Raw genomic sequence first — 13,613 nt, 5'->3', positions numbered from 1 at the left:
ACACACACACACACACACTCACAGACTCTCTCACACACACAGACACATACACTTACAGACTCACACAAACACTCAGACACAAACACACACACACACTCACACACAAACAGACACAGACACACACAGACACACACAGACACACACAGACACACACAGACACACACAGACAGATACTCACAGACACTCACACACCCACACAAACACTCACACACACACACAGACAGACACAGACAGACACTCACACAAACACTCACACAAACACTAACACACACAAACACTCACAGACTCAGACACTCACACTCACAGACACATACACTCACAGACTCACACAAACACTCACAGACTCGAACACACACACACACTCACACACACACACACACACACTCACAGATAAACACACACACAGACACTCACAGACACACACAGACACACACACACACTCACAGACACTCACACACACACACACAGACACTCACACACACAGACACAGGCACACACAGACACTCACACACACAGACACAGGCACACACACACAGAGACTCACACACACAGACACACACAGACACTCACACACACAAACTCACACTCACCCACACCCACTCAGACACACACAACCACACACACCCACACTCACAAACTCACACCCACCCACCCCCACACACACAAACTCACAGACACACTCACACACACTCACTCACAGACACTCACACACAGACACTAACACACAGACACTCACACACAGACACTCACACACAGACACTCACACACAGACACTCACACACACTCAGACACAGACAGTCACACACACTCAGACACAGACACTCACACACACTCAGACACAGACACCCACAAACAGACACCCACACTCACAGACACCCACACTCACAGACACCCAAACACACCCAAACACACACACACAAACACTCACAGACACACACTCACTGGGTGGGTGACTGGGTTGGTATTCATTGGAAGGGAGGGGGCCTACCTGTTCCTCCAGGGCCTGCTTGTCCTCCACATGCTGCTCCACATGCCAGGGGATCGGGCAGGAGTTGCGGGAGGATCGGGGGGCCAGCGGGAGGATCGAGGTGCCAGCGGGAGGATCGGGGGGCCAGCGGGAGGATCAGGGGGCCAGCGGGAGGATCGGGGGGCCAGCGGGGGCCAGCCAGACAGGCGCACGGCAACCAACCTCCCCGATGGGAAACGTGGCAAGCCGCGCATGCGCCCAGCTGCAGCCAGGAGGGGGGTCAGGGGGAGGTCAGGCAGACAGACATTAGTCGGGCATTAGTTGTGCGGGGATCGGGCGCCGACGGGGGGACCGGGGGTGATCAGGGAACAGCCGCACGGCCACACCAACCTCCCCGATGGGAATCGTGGCCGGGAACTCCACATGCCCCCCCCCCTCCAGCGCGTGCGCGCGCACCCCCCTCGTGCGCCCCCCTTCCCTCTACCTCCCTCCCAGGCTGCTTTCCTTCTTCCCCACTCCTATTACCCTGCCCGCATGGGTGCCAAAGGAGCGTGGGATGGAGGGGAAGTGCCTACCTTGTCATCCAGCCCTGGGCAGCAAGCGGGGTGAGGAGGGGGGGCCTCTTCCTCGCGGCAGGCCAATCAGGGAGGGGAATTACTTATTTATTTATTAAAAAAAAAATTTGGCACGAGCAGGGGAAATTCATAGAGCCGCAGCAGCGGCCTAAATCCACTCGCCAGCGTCCTAAATCCACAAGCCACAGGCGTGTGGTTATCATTAATTGTCGAACACTGTATATATATATATATATATATATATATATATTCATGGAAGCTCACACAACTTTATGCATTTTATAGTCATTATAACACATGACGTCACAGCCTTCGATGTAGCTCCCCCATACACCCCTTAAATAAAATTCACACACAAGAAAAGGTCTGGAGGTTCAACGGCTACAGGTTTATTTATTAAAATTCAAATAACAGAACAGTAAGTGCCAAAAACTCTGCCAGACTGCTCCACCAACCAGTAAGGCCTATGGTGCTCAACCGTGGCTCGCAAAACCCACAAGCCAGGCACCGCACAGCTCCAGCTGCTCAGGTGACTCATCAGCTGTGAGAATGGGCCCCAGGTACCCGCAGCACAATAGGCCCCACCCACTCACCAATAAATGCCACCACTAGGCAATTACTGTACCCACAGAGTCCCTTCTGGCAAGGATACTCCACACTTACCCACCAACCAGCTCTCATTACAGAGGCAACAATCTGCCCAAACTAACACTCCCTGAAGAATTAAATTCCTCTTTTTTTCCCCAACATTTCTTTTTGCACAAAATTTTTAATAAGCTTTCACATACATGTAGAGTACAGAACATAAGAAAGGGGTAAACATTAAAAAAATGGGGGATTGGTCATCCTGTACCAGGCAACTATACACATCACATAATTAGAATGTTTGTGGAGGGGGGGCAAGTTGGGGGAGGGGCTAAATGGGGGGGGGAAGAGGGGCAACCAAGCCAGATCCTATTTATTAACTTTGACCTTATCTGAGAGAGATAATTCTCATATCCTCTTTGGGAAGGACCAGGGGCTACCAGATTTTAGAGTCCACAGGTGAGCCTGACTGTGGACTGTCCCCAGAAGTTTGGGTAGTAGATACTCCAGGACTCACAGACTCTCTCGTATGTTTTGGTGGTTGTGGCATTGGAAGGGTTAACCAGGCCAATAATAAAGGTATTATGCCCGGCTGGTTAACCCTAAACCATGTTTGGACAGAAGGGGTTAAAATGTATTGCCAACATAACACCATGTTTTCCCCTACACCACCTTTATAGTCTCTGTTTTGCAGCCTAGCAGCTAGCTGTAGTTGAATGAATGAATGAACTATGTGCTAACTGTATTTGCGACACAAGGGGAAGCAGCTAGCGCTATGCCAATCGCTGATTGAAGAAGTGTGCCTGTGAATAAGTAGCTGCTTTCAAGATAGGTATCAGTTTTCAGACAGACATTGAAACCTCAAAGTCAATTGAATAAGTGGTCTGTGCCTTCTTGATACATAGAATCCTGCCGTCTCGTTATCCACTTGAGTTGAAGTAGTGGCGCGTGTCTGCGGTTACCGATCAAAGCCAGCACGGATACATTGTATGCCGGCTTGTAACCCAGAGTATAGGTCAAACCGCAGCCCACGTCACAGAGCCCCTTCAATTAAGTGGATAACTTGCGTTAGGAAAGAGCTAGCACTCTAATTGTTGGAGTGCAGCTAGGTAAAAAGAAACCATAAGCATACATATAAGGTTTATAATTGTTGCATAAGCAGAACATACATTTATAAATAAACTGTATTGTAATTGTGTTTTAAAATGTACAGGCAGGAACCCTTTTCTGAAAAACAGACAAAAAATGGGGGAGCACAGGTTGAGGGACTATACAGACGTGTGATATACTGCAATGGTATAAAACTTTGATGTGAAATGAGGTGTAAAATAACATAAACACTTACACGGCCTTGTGTAAATGCTTGCATATCAAGGTATCTTTGCTCTAGGTGTTTTCTCTTCTGTTTTCTTTCTGCTTGTGCTTTTCTTCTCCTCTGGTGTGCTGTAAAGCGTCTCTGGTTTTTTTCACGGGGATGGGTTGTGATGTTGTCCTCAGAGTTAAATGAAATATAAACAGATGAATAAGGGACAAGACAGAATAAATAGAATATAAGTCTGGGGTAGACAACTGTATCTAAATCAAAAAAGCAGAGGAATACTGCATCCACTCACACGGGCAAGCGTGTGAGTACATTTCACATCAAAGTTTTATACCATTGCAGTATATCACACGTCTGTATAGTCCTTCAACCTGTGCTCCCCCATTTTTTGTCTGTTTTTCTGTATACCAAGGATCCTGGATAGGTCCTTTTTGGGGTTTTGAGCAGCAGGAAGAGTTTCGGAAGTAGAGGGGACCTTTAAGTACTCTTTAAGGTTGTACTGTTCAATTACAAGGATTATATCACCCCATTAATATTCAGTTTAAGGTAGCGCCCGGGCTTTTCTGTACATCAAGGAACCCTTTTCTGCCAGACCGGCAATGAATCCATTAACATGCCCATATGTTATGGATGAATGAGCCGAGGGATTTTTCATCTCCGCACTTCAAAGGGCACCCTGCTAAGATGGTGCCCCAGTGTCTAAGAGAAGTCTGGAGTTGAAAAGCCTCAGAGACCCAAGGTGTTAGGGTGGCTGGGATATTTGTAAGTACCAGATACCGGTGTGAATTATGGGCACTTCACACTTGGTAGCCAAACCCCAGACTTACTGTCACCAGGTAAGAGGTTGGGCCCGGTATGCTAAGTAGCTCAGGTGTGACTTTAGCACATGCTCTGTGCAAACTGGGAAGCAACTTCTGCCCTCTTTGTAAGGTACTGGCAAGTCTGGGATAGGTGGGGAATATTATTCCCACGGGAGGATTGGCTGTGCATGTTAGGAATAGGACCCTTAACCCTATAAAGATGCCAGCAGCGCAGTCCCAGTCAGATTCACCTGATCCATCTGAGATTCAACAAGAAATGTCCAAGATACAGTGTCAGCGGTTCTGGAGTGTGGGGGGGTTAACTACAGCATAACCAAGGATTGTACCCCTCTTCCAGAATTCGTTTGAGCTAAGGAATCCCGAACGAATCCTATAAGGACATTCCGAAAGACTTCCTTTTGGTGGAGATATAGGGCTGGCAATTTGCACCCCTAGCCAAGAACTGTCGCACGGCTTACATCACACACCCACTTGCATGCATGCAGGGGTGCCCAGAGACGTTGTTTCGGTCCGTGGACATTTTATTTTGTTTCCCCATCCCAGTAAGTGTATATTGACTGTAATTGTGAAGTATTGTGTGTTTGTCTTAAAAGGACCGGTGGGGGGGCCTTCGATCAGTCAGCGAGGGGGCTTTTAACCGGCTGCAGGGGGAGCCTTCAACCGGCCGGGGGAGCCTTCAACAGACCCACGCTTCAACTTGCCAGGGGGGGAATAGGGGGTGGAACCATCAACCGGCCAGAGGGGGGCTTCATTTGGCAGGCGGCTGGTTTTGGAGGGGAGATGGAAGGCACGTGTGTGGGTGACTGACTGTCTGGGTGGGTGACTGACTGTCTGGGTTGGTGGGTGACTGACTGACTGCCTGGGTGGCTGCTGCAGGGGGTGGGAAGTAGGCATGGGGAGAACAAGGCCTGACACCCTGCTTCCCTGCGCATACACGCCGTGACCTCTGCTCTGCGCATGCGCACGGGATAGCTGGCATTTGTTTTTGTGAGACGGCACGGCAGCGCAGAGGGCCTGGGCGGCCGGGCCCTCTGACTCACGAGGCTTGGGACACCAACCCCGGCAGGCTCCCCCTGTTGGCGGGCCTGTCTATTATGCAAACATATGAAATAAATGCTGCACACCTAAAAAAAAAGTATTATAAAATATTATACAATTACCGGTGCTCTTGTGTTTGTTTGTAGTCAATCCAATGCAAGTAGTAGTTGAAGGAACACAGGGCACAAACAGATTTGGAATAACTAACTTATATATTGAGCCAAACACAACGTTTCGACCTTATTGGTCTTTATCAAGTGACATAGTGGCATCTATGAATCCAGGACAGGAAGGGAGCAGGATCATCAGGAACACCCAGAAAAAAACATACAATAACAAATCATAGTGTAGTACTTATGGACAATTATGGGTCAGAATTCAAGAAGAAACTTGGCTCTTACGGATCGCCTACTTACAAGAAGCAGGATAAAAAACAGCGTTTTTGTATGTAAAGTTGAATAATATATTCCTCCGCCTAAGATAGCAGCATACAGCAGTCACTGATGATTGTAAGCTGGATGGTGTGATCGCCGGGGCTTTCGCTCTCACAAACCAGCAACCGCATTCATACAGAGAGAAAAGGGAAACATAGTGTGTACCAGGTAACACTAAAAATTTATAGATGAAGCATAGAAATGTGTACTCACAATGCAACGTGTGAGCACATTCACATAAAGGTTTCTTGGCTATCAGGCAGCTACATACACGGCTTAGCAGTTGGAAAAGTCCTCCGCTCCACTCAGAAATCCTCTCCTCGAGGGTGCCCCCTCGTCCGGATAGATGGCGTCTGACGTCACTTCCTGGCCTCGGAGTGACGCCTTTTCCGGTAAGGATGGGAAGATCAGGGGGTATGGAAGACTCGCCGAGCCGCAGCAGCAGTGCCTCTGGGGTTGGAGCAGGCTATCAGACCGTCAATGTATGATGCAGCTGTACTCTGTCTCCTTCCTTAGCTTAGAGTACAGCTGCATCATACATTGACGGTCTGATAGCCTGCTCCAACCCCAGAGGCACTGCTGCTGCGGCTCGGCGAGTCTTCCATACCCCCTGATCTTCCCATCCTTACCGGAAAAGGCGTCACTCCGAGGCCAGGAAGTGACGTCAGACGTCATCTATCCGGACGAGGGGGCACCCTCGAGGAGGGGTTTTCTGAGTGGAGCGGAGGACTTTTCCAACTGCTAAGCCGTGTATGTAGCTGCCTGATATCCAAGAAACCTTTATGTGAATGTGCTCACACGTTGCATTGTGAGTACACATTTCTATGCTTCATCTATAAATTTTTAGTGTTACCTGGTACACACTATGTTTCCCTCTTCTCTCTGTATGAATGCGGTTGCTGGTTTGTGAGAGCGAAAGCCCCGGCGATCACACCATCCAGCTTACAATCATCAGTGACTGCTGTATGCTGCTATCTTAGGCGGAGGAATATATTATTCAACTTTACATACAAAAACGCTGTTTTTTATCCTGCTTCTTGTAAGTAGGCGATCCGTAAGAGCCAAGTTTCTTCTTGAATTCTGACCCATAATTGTCCATAAGTACTACACTATGATTTGTTATTGTATGTTTTTTTCTGGGTGTTCCTGATGATCCTGCTCCCTTCCTGTCCTGGATTCATACGTTTTGTGAGGGAATCAGTGTACATTCCCTGGAAGGTTGAGAGTTTCTTTCAGTTACACAATATATCATTTAATATTATTTAAATATCACTATCACTGTGTTTTAGCGCCACACTGAATCACTGGGTTTCACATAGTGGCATCTATGTCACTTGATAAAGACCAATAAGGTCGAAACTTTGTGTTTGGCTCAATAAATGAGTTAGTTATTCCAAATCCGTTTGTGCCCTGTGTTCCTTCAACTACTATTATGCAAACATGACATAGTTTTGATGCCTTCTCCATTTACAAAGGTATTTTGGGTTCCTCAGTCTCACAGATATTTGGTGGTTTATAGCATATCCCCACAAATATTTTCTTTGTACTTTTACCTCCACTGCTAATTTCTATCCACATGGTCTCTACATTTTCATCATTCCCTTCTAATCTTCTTCTCGACGTCTTTGCAATTTGTGACTGTGGAGGGAACATGAGGTCAGGCAGCATTCTAGGGACAAGCTAGAATATAAGTTACACCTGAGGTGTATTGTGTTATATATTTTATTATATTATCCATATTTGTTCTTATATAGCTTTCAGTAAAGTTTGGAGAACTAGAGTTTTCCTTACTCAAATAATCACCTTCAGGGTATACCACCAATAATGTTTATTGCAGATACAAGTCTTACCCATTAATCCTTAAGCACCATCTTTTATATAATCTTATTATAACACATGTTATGTTATGTTATGTATGTGCCTGGAGCCTGCTTTGAAACGCTATAGTGCCCACTGTTGCAAACTGTATGTCTACTTCAATATGCTAGGAAAGTTAGCACATGGCTTAATCCATTCCACAGTGGACCCCAGTAGTAAACCAGTGATTAAACCAAGGAAGTAACAGTACAAATAATCACATAACACCTGAAAGTTTCTCTGTTTATTGAACTTTGTCAGTTACTTTATAACATGTACCACCAACTAAAGTACAGTGCAGATGGGTAGTGTTAAGAGACAAAGCCATACGGTCTGGATTTATATCGGCTATTTCAAGTATCACCCCAACTATTTTAAAACCTGAAATAAAATTGTGACAATTGAGCCCATTTTCACCCTCACTGCCAAATATGTTAAGTGTTCCACTGTTACGTAAGTAAGTTCTAATGGTATTAGTAATTAAATTAAGTTACTTTGATACATTTTCAGAATTATTAATACAGTACACTGAAATGAGTCCTGTGGCTCCATTCAAATATTGAATAGGAGCTATATATTGCAAGCTCTTTGATCAGAGTATCTTCTCTCACAGCTTCCATTATAGTGTCAATTACTGCTCAACTGATATTGTACACCCCTTTTTCACCAAGGTTGTATATCATTTTGTAAAGCGCTGAGTACAGTACTGACACTATACAACAATAAACAAACTGTCATTTGCATGCAATTTATTTATATAAAACTCTTACTGTGTATACCTTGTGCAAAAGTCTCCTACTTATTTATCCTAGAGCTTACCGTGTAATTTCATAATGGGAACAAATTATTATGTCAGGTGTCACACTATTTTTAAATATTTTTGTTTGTAGTTCTTTAAAATAGCTTTGAATACCGCCTTATATTTTTGCTTTGTGCAGTAGTACTGTAAGTGAGCTCAATGAATAAGGTTTTGTTTACAGTACAGCAATAGCTCTGCTTGTTACAAATAGAGGGAACTAGCACTTAATCTATCACTGTCAGAGGGGTGTTTTATCAGGCCATTTTAATCAACCTTTTGCGGTGCAACAAATTGGGGTACGAAACCCATTGTTGTGTTTCATCAATGGTTTTGTCTCTTTACAGCACACCAACAGATGTTCCAATTACACACAGTTGATTTTCTCAGTGTTCAAGGTAAACAACAGATATACAGTACCTAAAACAGACAAAATTCAGACAGTGAAACACGCAAAGTCACAATCACCTGCTAAGACTGACAGAGACAGAAGAGCAACCAGGTAAAGAGATGATTTTAGAAGCTGGAGCATTTTTGGTGAGCTTCACGATTTTTCTCATAAAAGGGGTAACACATGTACGATAAGCATGTAGGATCCGGCAAACTTTTATGACCCATTAGAATGATATTACCAACCAAACTGCTGATTGGTAAACTAATTACAATGTTATAACTAAATTAAAACTATCAATAGTACCAAGACATTAGTTCGGTGCCAATTCAAGTAAAATATTCAAGTCATTATGTAGCCTGGTTGCTCCACTGTGGAAAGACACGGTACTGAGAGTGAAGGGAGAGAAATAAATATCACACATCTGCCTCTGGACACGTGTTCATGGATGGGAAAAAAACACACCCTGATTTCATTTCACTCTTACTTACAACATGAAGTGCTTCTTGTCTTTAAAACAAAATAAATATATTTCAATAGTTCTAAAACAAAATAATCTCTATTTCTACGTATAGTGTTCAAGAAGGAAGAACATGTCATTGTGCCAGCACCTATTTTTATTTCTTCCTTATAACTGGTTCAAGTGAAGAGGTGATCCGGTGAGTCAGGGGAACAAAGGCCTGCCTTGAAATGGATATCTGTTTTTGAACGCTTTTCAATTTAAATGTGACTTTGGTAATTCTCCAAATAGGACGAGGTGCATATCATTTGGTTCCATATCAATAGAGCGCAGCTCAAAGTAGTTGTGTGCAGCAGAGGTATCAAAAGAAATGTTCCCAAAAGATAGGTTAGCTATTGAGAAAGGGGGAGCACAGGACACCCCTTCACAGAGAAGGGGAATGGCCAGGTACAGTATATCTCAGGTTCTGAGTGACCTGTTATGCTCCACAATAAAAGTATTCTTGAACTCCAACCTCCAAAGTCATCATCCCAGACTATATATCATAAACACATTTTTCTCAATTAAATACATCACTAGAATATGCATTGTTTGCAGGGATATGCTGGAAATCTCACAATTTTATGGCTTTTCAGAATCAAAGTGAATTTAGCAGACATACTGTAGGGTTTCAAATTGGAAAGACAGCAGGAATTGCTCCCCCTTTAGTAATATAGACATATAGTATTATGTTGGTAGTTGAATTTGGGGTTAGTTATTTAAAACAAAAATAGGAATTGCCCAACGGCTGGCAGATGGCTTTAGTATTAGGAAAACAATTATGGACATAAAAGCAGAAGAGGGTTGAAAATACTGTGTGTATGTCAATTGGGCAGTAGCAACAAGGGACCAGCAAATCATTATATATACAGTATGTATTATTTAAAAAGGAATTGCATGTTCTAAAACTTTGGAACAATTACAAATAAAATATTGTTCTAGCAATATGAAGGGAAAAAATCCTGAATGATACTTAATGAACACGTTCACTGCTAGAAGGTATTGAAACATATTGGTAACATTACACACAGGCAGTGAATGTCAAGTGATGTTTAGTACAGTATATGCAACTCGGACTGCAGCAGGACCCATTGCCACAAATAAAACCTGAGAAACAAAATAGGCTCCTGACTTGGATATGAGCTTAATCGTGTGCAACAAATGGCATGTGGGTTGATATGATTATCTGCTTATTGGTTGGTAACATCATTATGTGACAATTCCACTATGCAATTGGGGGTCTTATTTTGAAGATTAATGTGTTTATTGGTGTGATTTAAAAAATAGGTCTAGTGCATGGTAATAACGGAGTTGCACACATGTTGTGGGATATTGTGGGATACAATGTTTAGTGATTTACAGATGTTTCCCCACATAACTCAAAATATCACAGCATTTCCACAGGATCAAATGGCACTTTTGTTCAAATATATCACAACATATCGTACCAGACAGAACAGTGAAGTGTGTGCTACATATGTAAGTGGCCATCTTTATACACTTCTCCTTACTTCTTGGAAACACTTTTGAGGAGCAATATGTTTATGATATAAAGATGATAAATAAATAGTATGACATTAATAGTGTATTATAAATGTATAGTATTCTGTTAAGTCCTTTTCAGATTTTCTGATGGCAATATAATTCCCACAGTGCCTGCTAGGAAATCTTAATAGAATATCTGGGCATTTGTTTTTGTTGTTGTCATGGAGCAACATTGAAATGATGTACAGTACAAGTGACAATATACTGCACATAATCGTTCCGGACCCTACTGTACATAAACCTTCTTAACTTTATACAGTAGATGCTAAAATAATTAATACATTAATTGTTCTGGTTTTCAGGTCCCTGAAAAAGTAAAAAGAAACAATACTACTCTCAAAGCTTGGGCTACAAATGCATGTATACATACAGTGTTTACACAGACAAAATGCTATGATTGTAGGTCATTTATATCACTGCTGTTTGGAGAAAGTCTAACAATTGGAATGTGCTAAGGGGAAAGGAGGACTGATGGACTCTTCTGCCTTACTGTTAACCAGCATCCAAAAAGTTAGACGTTATAAACAGAGCCTGGTGAAGGGGATTATAGAAAACGTACAAATAAAACAATGCTGTAGGATCTGTTACACTTTTAGTTCTAATAAAAAATACCACTAATAATGACAATCTTGAGTACTGCGTGTACAAGGATTGGAGTCTCCTATGCAAAAATGAATACATTTTAAACAAATACTATATCACTATTTAAATGTGTAAGCTCTATTTAACCATATGATTGCCACTGTTTTTATGGTTAGATGTTCACATTTGGAAGATTGGGGAGAGACTTCAAAGTGACCTTGATACCAGATAGAGGGCATCATCATCATTATTATTTCAGCATGTGGGTTCAGAGATCATGCTATGATCCAGTACAGATATTCACTTCTCCACTTCGGTAATGGAGGGAGAGGGACAAAGGATGCCTGGCCATTAAAGCTTTTAAGTGTGAGTTATTGGTCCAGACACATTGAAAAAAACCTTATTGCCTATGGAAGGTACTAAAAAAAAGTAAATTTTTTATATTTGACGAAATATAATTATTTCACAAAAAAATGTGTTTCATCACAGTTCTGTTTCAGTGCATTATATAACCACTTTAGTCTATGATGTCCGTTTGCTTTGCAGCAACAATGCACCCACGAAGATATACAGTACTATGCAGAATTTGGTGATAGTTTACAATGTCTATTACTGCCAAGTATTGTAATTATATAAGCGTGTGCTACTGTATAGAAAACCATCAACCTGTGGCAAATAATTGCTGCTCATTGTCCAAAACATATTCTCATCTCTAAGTAATTCTGCCACGGGTGCTGTTGGCAAGTTGTACAGACCGTATACTTACAGATACAGCATTTTACGTTTATGAAAGGTTCAAAAAAACAGGCCAAGGAAATTAAAATAAGGTGACAAATATGTTGAAAAAGAGGCAGACAGGGTAAAGGACTAAGGAAATTATTTGATAGGCTAAAAACTCCTGTTCAAGTTAATGGTCTTCACTTCAGAGTATATTGAATAATTCCCTTAGGATGCGGTGTCCAGTAGTTACAGATACAACACATTGCTATTTCAATTGTTATTGCCATATAATTAAAGACACTGTAGATCAAATATTAATTCTTCTGGGAATGTGTGGAGTTTGAACTGTAACTATTACTTGTAATGAGAAGACTAACTAAATATAATGGTGAAAAGATCATTCAAATGATAAAAATAACGACTTAACATTCTCAAAAAAAACCTGCCTAGTACTGCAATTTAAACACATATAAACATGTATTTTTCTGGTTTTGTAGTTTACATGAGAATCTGTTCGGATTTCTGCTATTTATTGTGCCTAAAAGTGGTCTCACTAGTGATGGGCAACCATCACTGTGGCCCACTACAACATTTACATTTCTAATAAAGTACCTCAGACACTGGCATGGCTACTTCTGGGGCAGCCCCAACCATGCCTACTGTACATCTTCTTACCCTATTTCCATCAATCTGAAACTTCAGCAAGACCTACAGTAGTTACTGTATGTGTCTATCATCCAGTAGGTACATAACAGAGATTACTGGATATATAAATCCTTTTCAAGATTTAACCACAAATACAACAGTGCAGTGTCCAAATTAAAGCATACTCCTTTAGAAGAAGAAGAAGCACTGAACATTTAAATTTTGATTTGGTTGATGACAATACTTGAACTTTGTATGGCCTTTGATTCTATATTGGTATGTTGAAGTCTCCCTCGTTGCATATGCAACAGAAAACTGATGATGCAAAGTGAATAAATGGCTGTTAAAACGCACACACGCACACACACACATGAATCCTTCATCTGAAGAAAGTATGAGGGGCAGTTCTTCAAAGCTGCATGTCACATCTGCGGGTCTTGGTGCTTCCCTGAGTCATCTGTCATTTCACGTAATTCTTCCCATGCCAAGACACCTATTTAAAAAAGCTTTAAATAGAAGTAAGAAGGAAAAAGATAAATAAGTGACAGTGTGGGTAAAAAGCAGGTGAGAAAAACTAAACGGGCAGTATTTGTGCAATTACAGTAGGTTCGTTACACAGATCTATCATATTCACCCTTTTTTAATTGTACAGTATATTGTGCTGTATGCCCTGTACAAAACATGTACTGTATGTTTATTTTCATTTTTTTTATTTACCTATACATTTTAGTGACCACAACCATAATGAAACCATAATCTTATAATGAAAAAATGACTAAAAATATTACAAAAATAAAAAAAAAAAACCTGCAAAGCCAGCATTAAAAATAAAAGCAA

General features: G+C 42.1%; 1 protein-coding gene across 3 annotated transcripts in view; it reads right to left on the bottom strand.

The window, feature by feature from the left end:
• Window positions 1-7,829: 7,829 nt before the first annotated feature.
• SLC4A8 (solute carrier family 4 member 8) overlaps window positions 7,830-13,613 on the bottom strand; it is a 423,930-nt gene continuing 418,146 nt past the window's right edge. For all 3 annotated transcript variants that reach the window (XM_075591636.1, XM_075591637.1, XM_075591639.1), the window contains one exon: window positions 7,830-13,282. In XM_075591636.1, the coding sequence (XP_075447751.1) occupies window positions 13,270-13,282 (13 nt within the window). In that variant the 3' untranslated portion in view covers window positions 7,830-13,269. The remainder of the gene's footprint in view (window positions 13,283-13,613) is intronic.

Source organism: Ascaphus truei, chromosome 3 (genome assembly GCF_040206685.1).
Source record: "Ascaphus truei isolate aAscTru1 chromosome 3, aAscTru1.hap1, whole genome shotgun sequence".
In the NCBI taxonomy this organism is placed as follows: Eukaryota; Metazoa; Chordata; class Amphibia; order Anura; family Ascaphidae; genus Ascaphus; species Ascaphus truei.
Note: the sequence above shows the minus strand (reverse complement) of the source record. Positions and strands in the feature narration are given on the sequence as shown.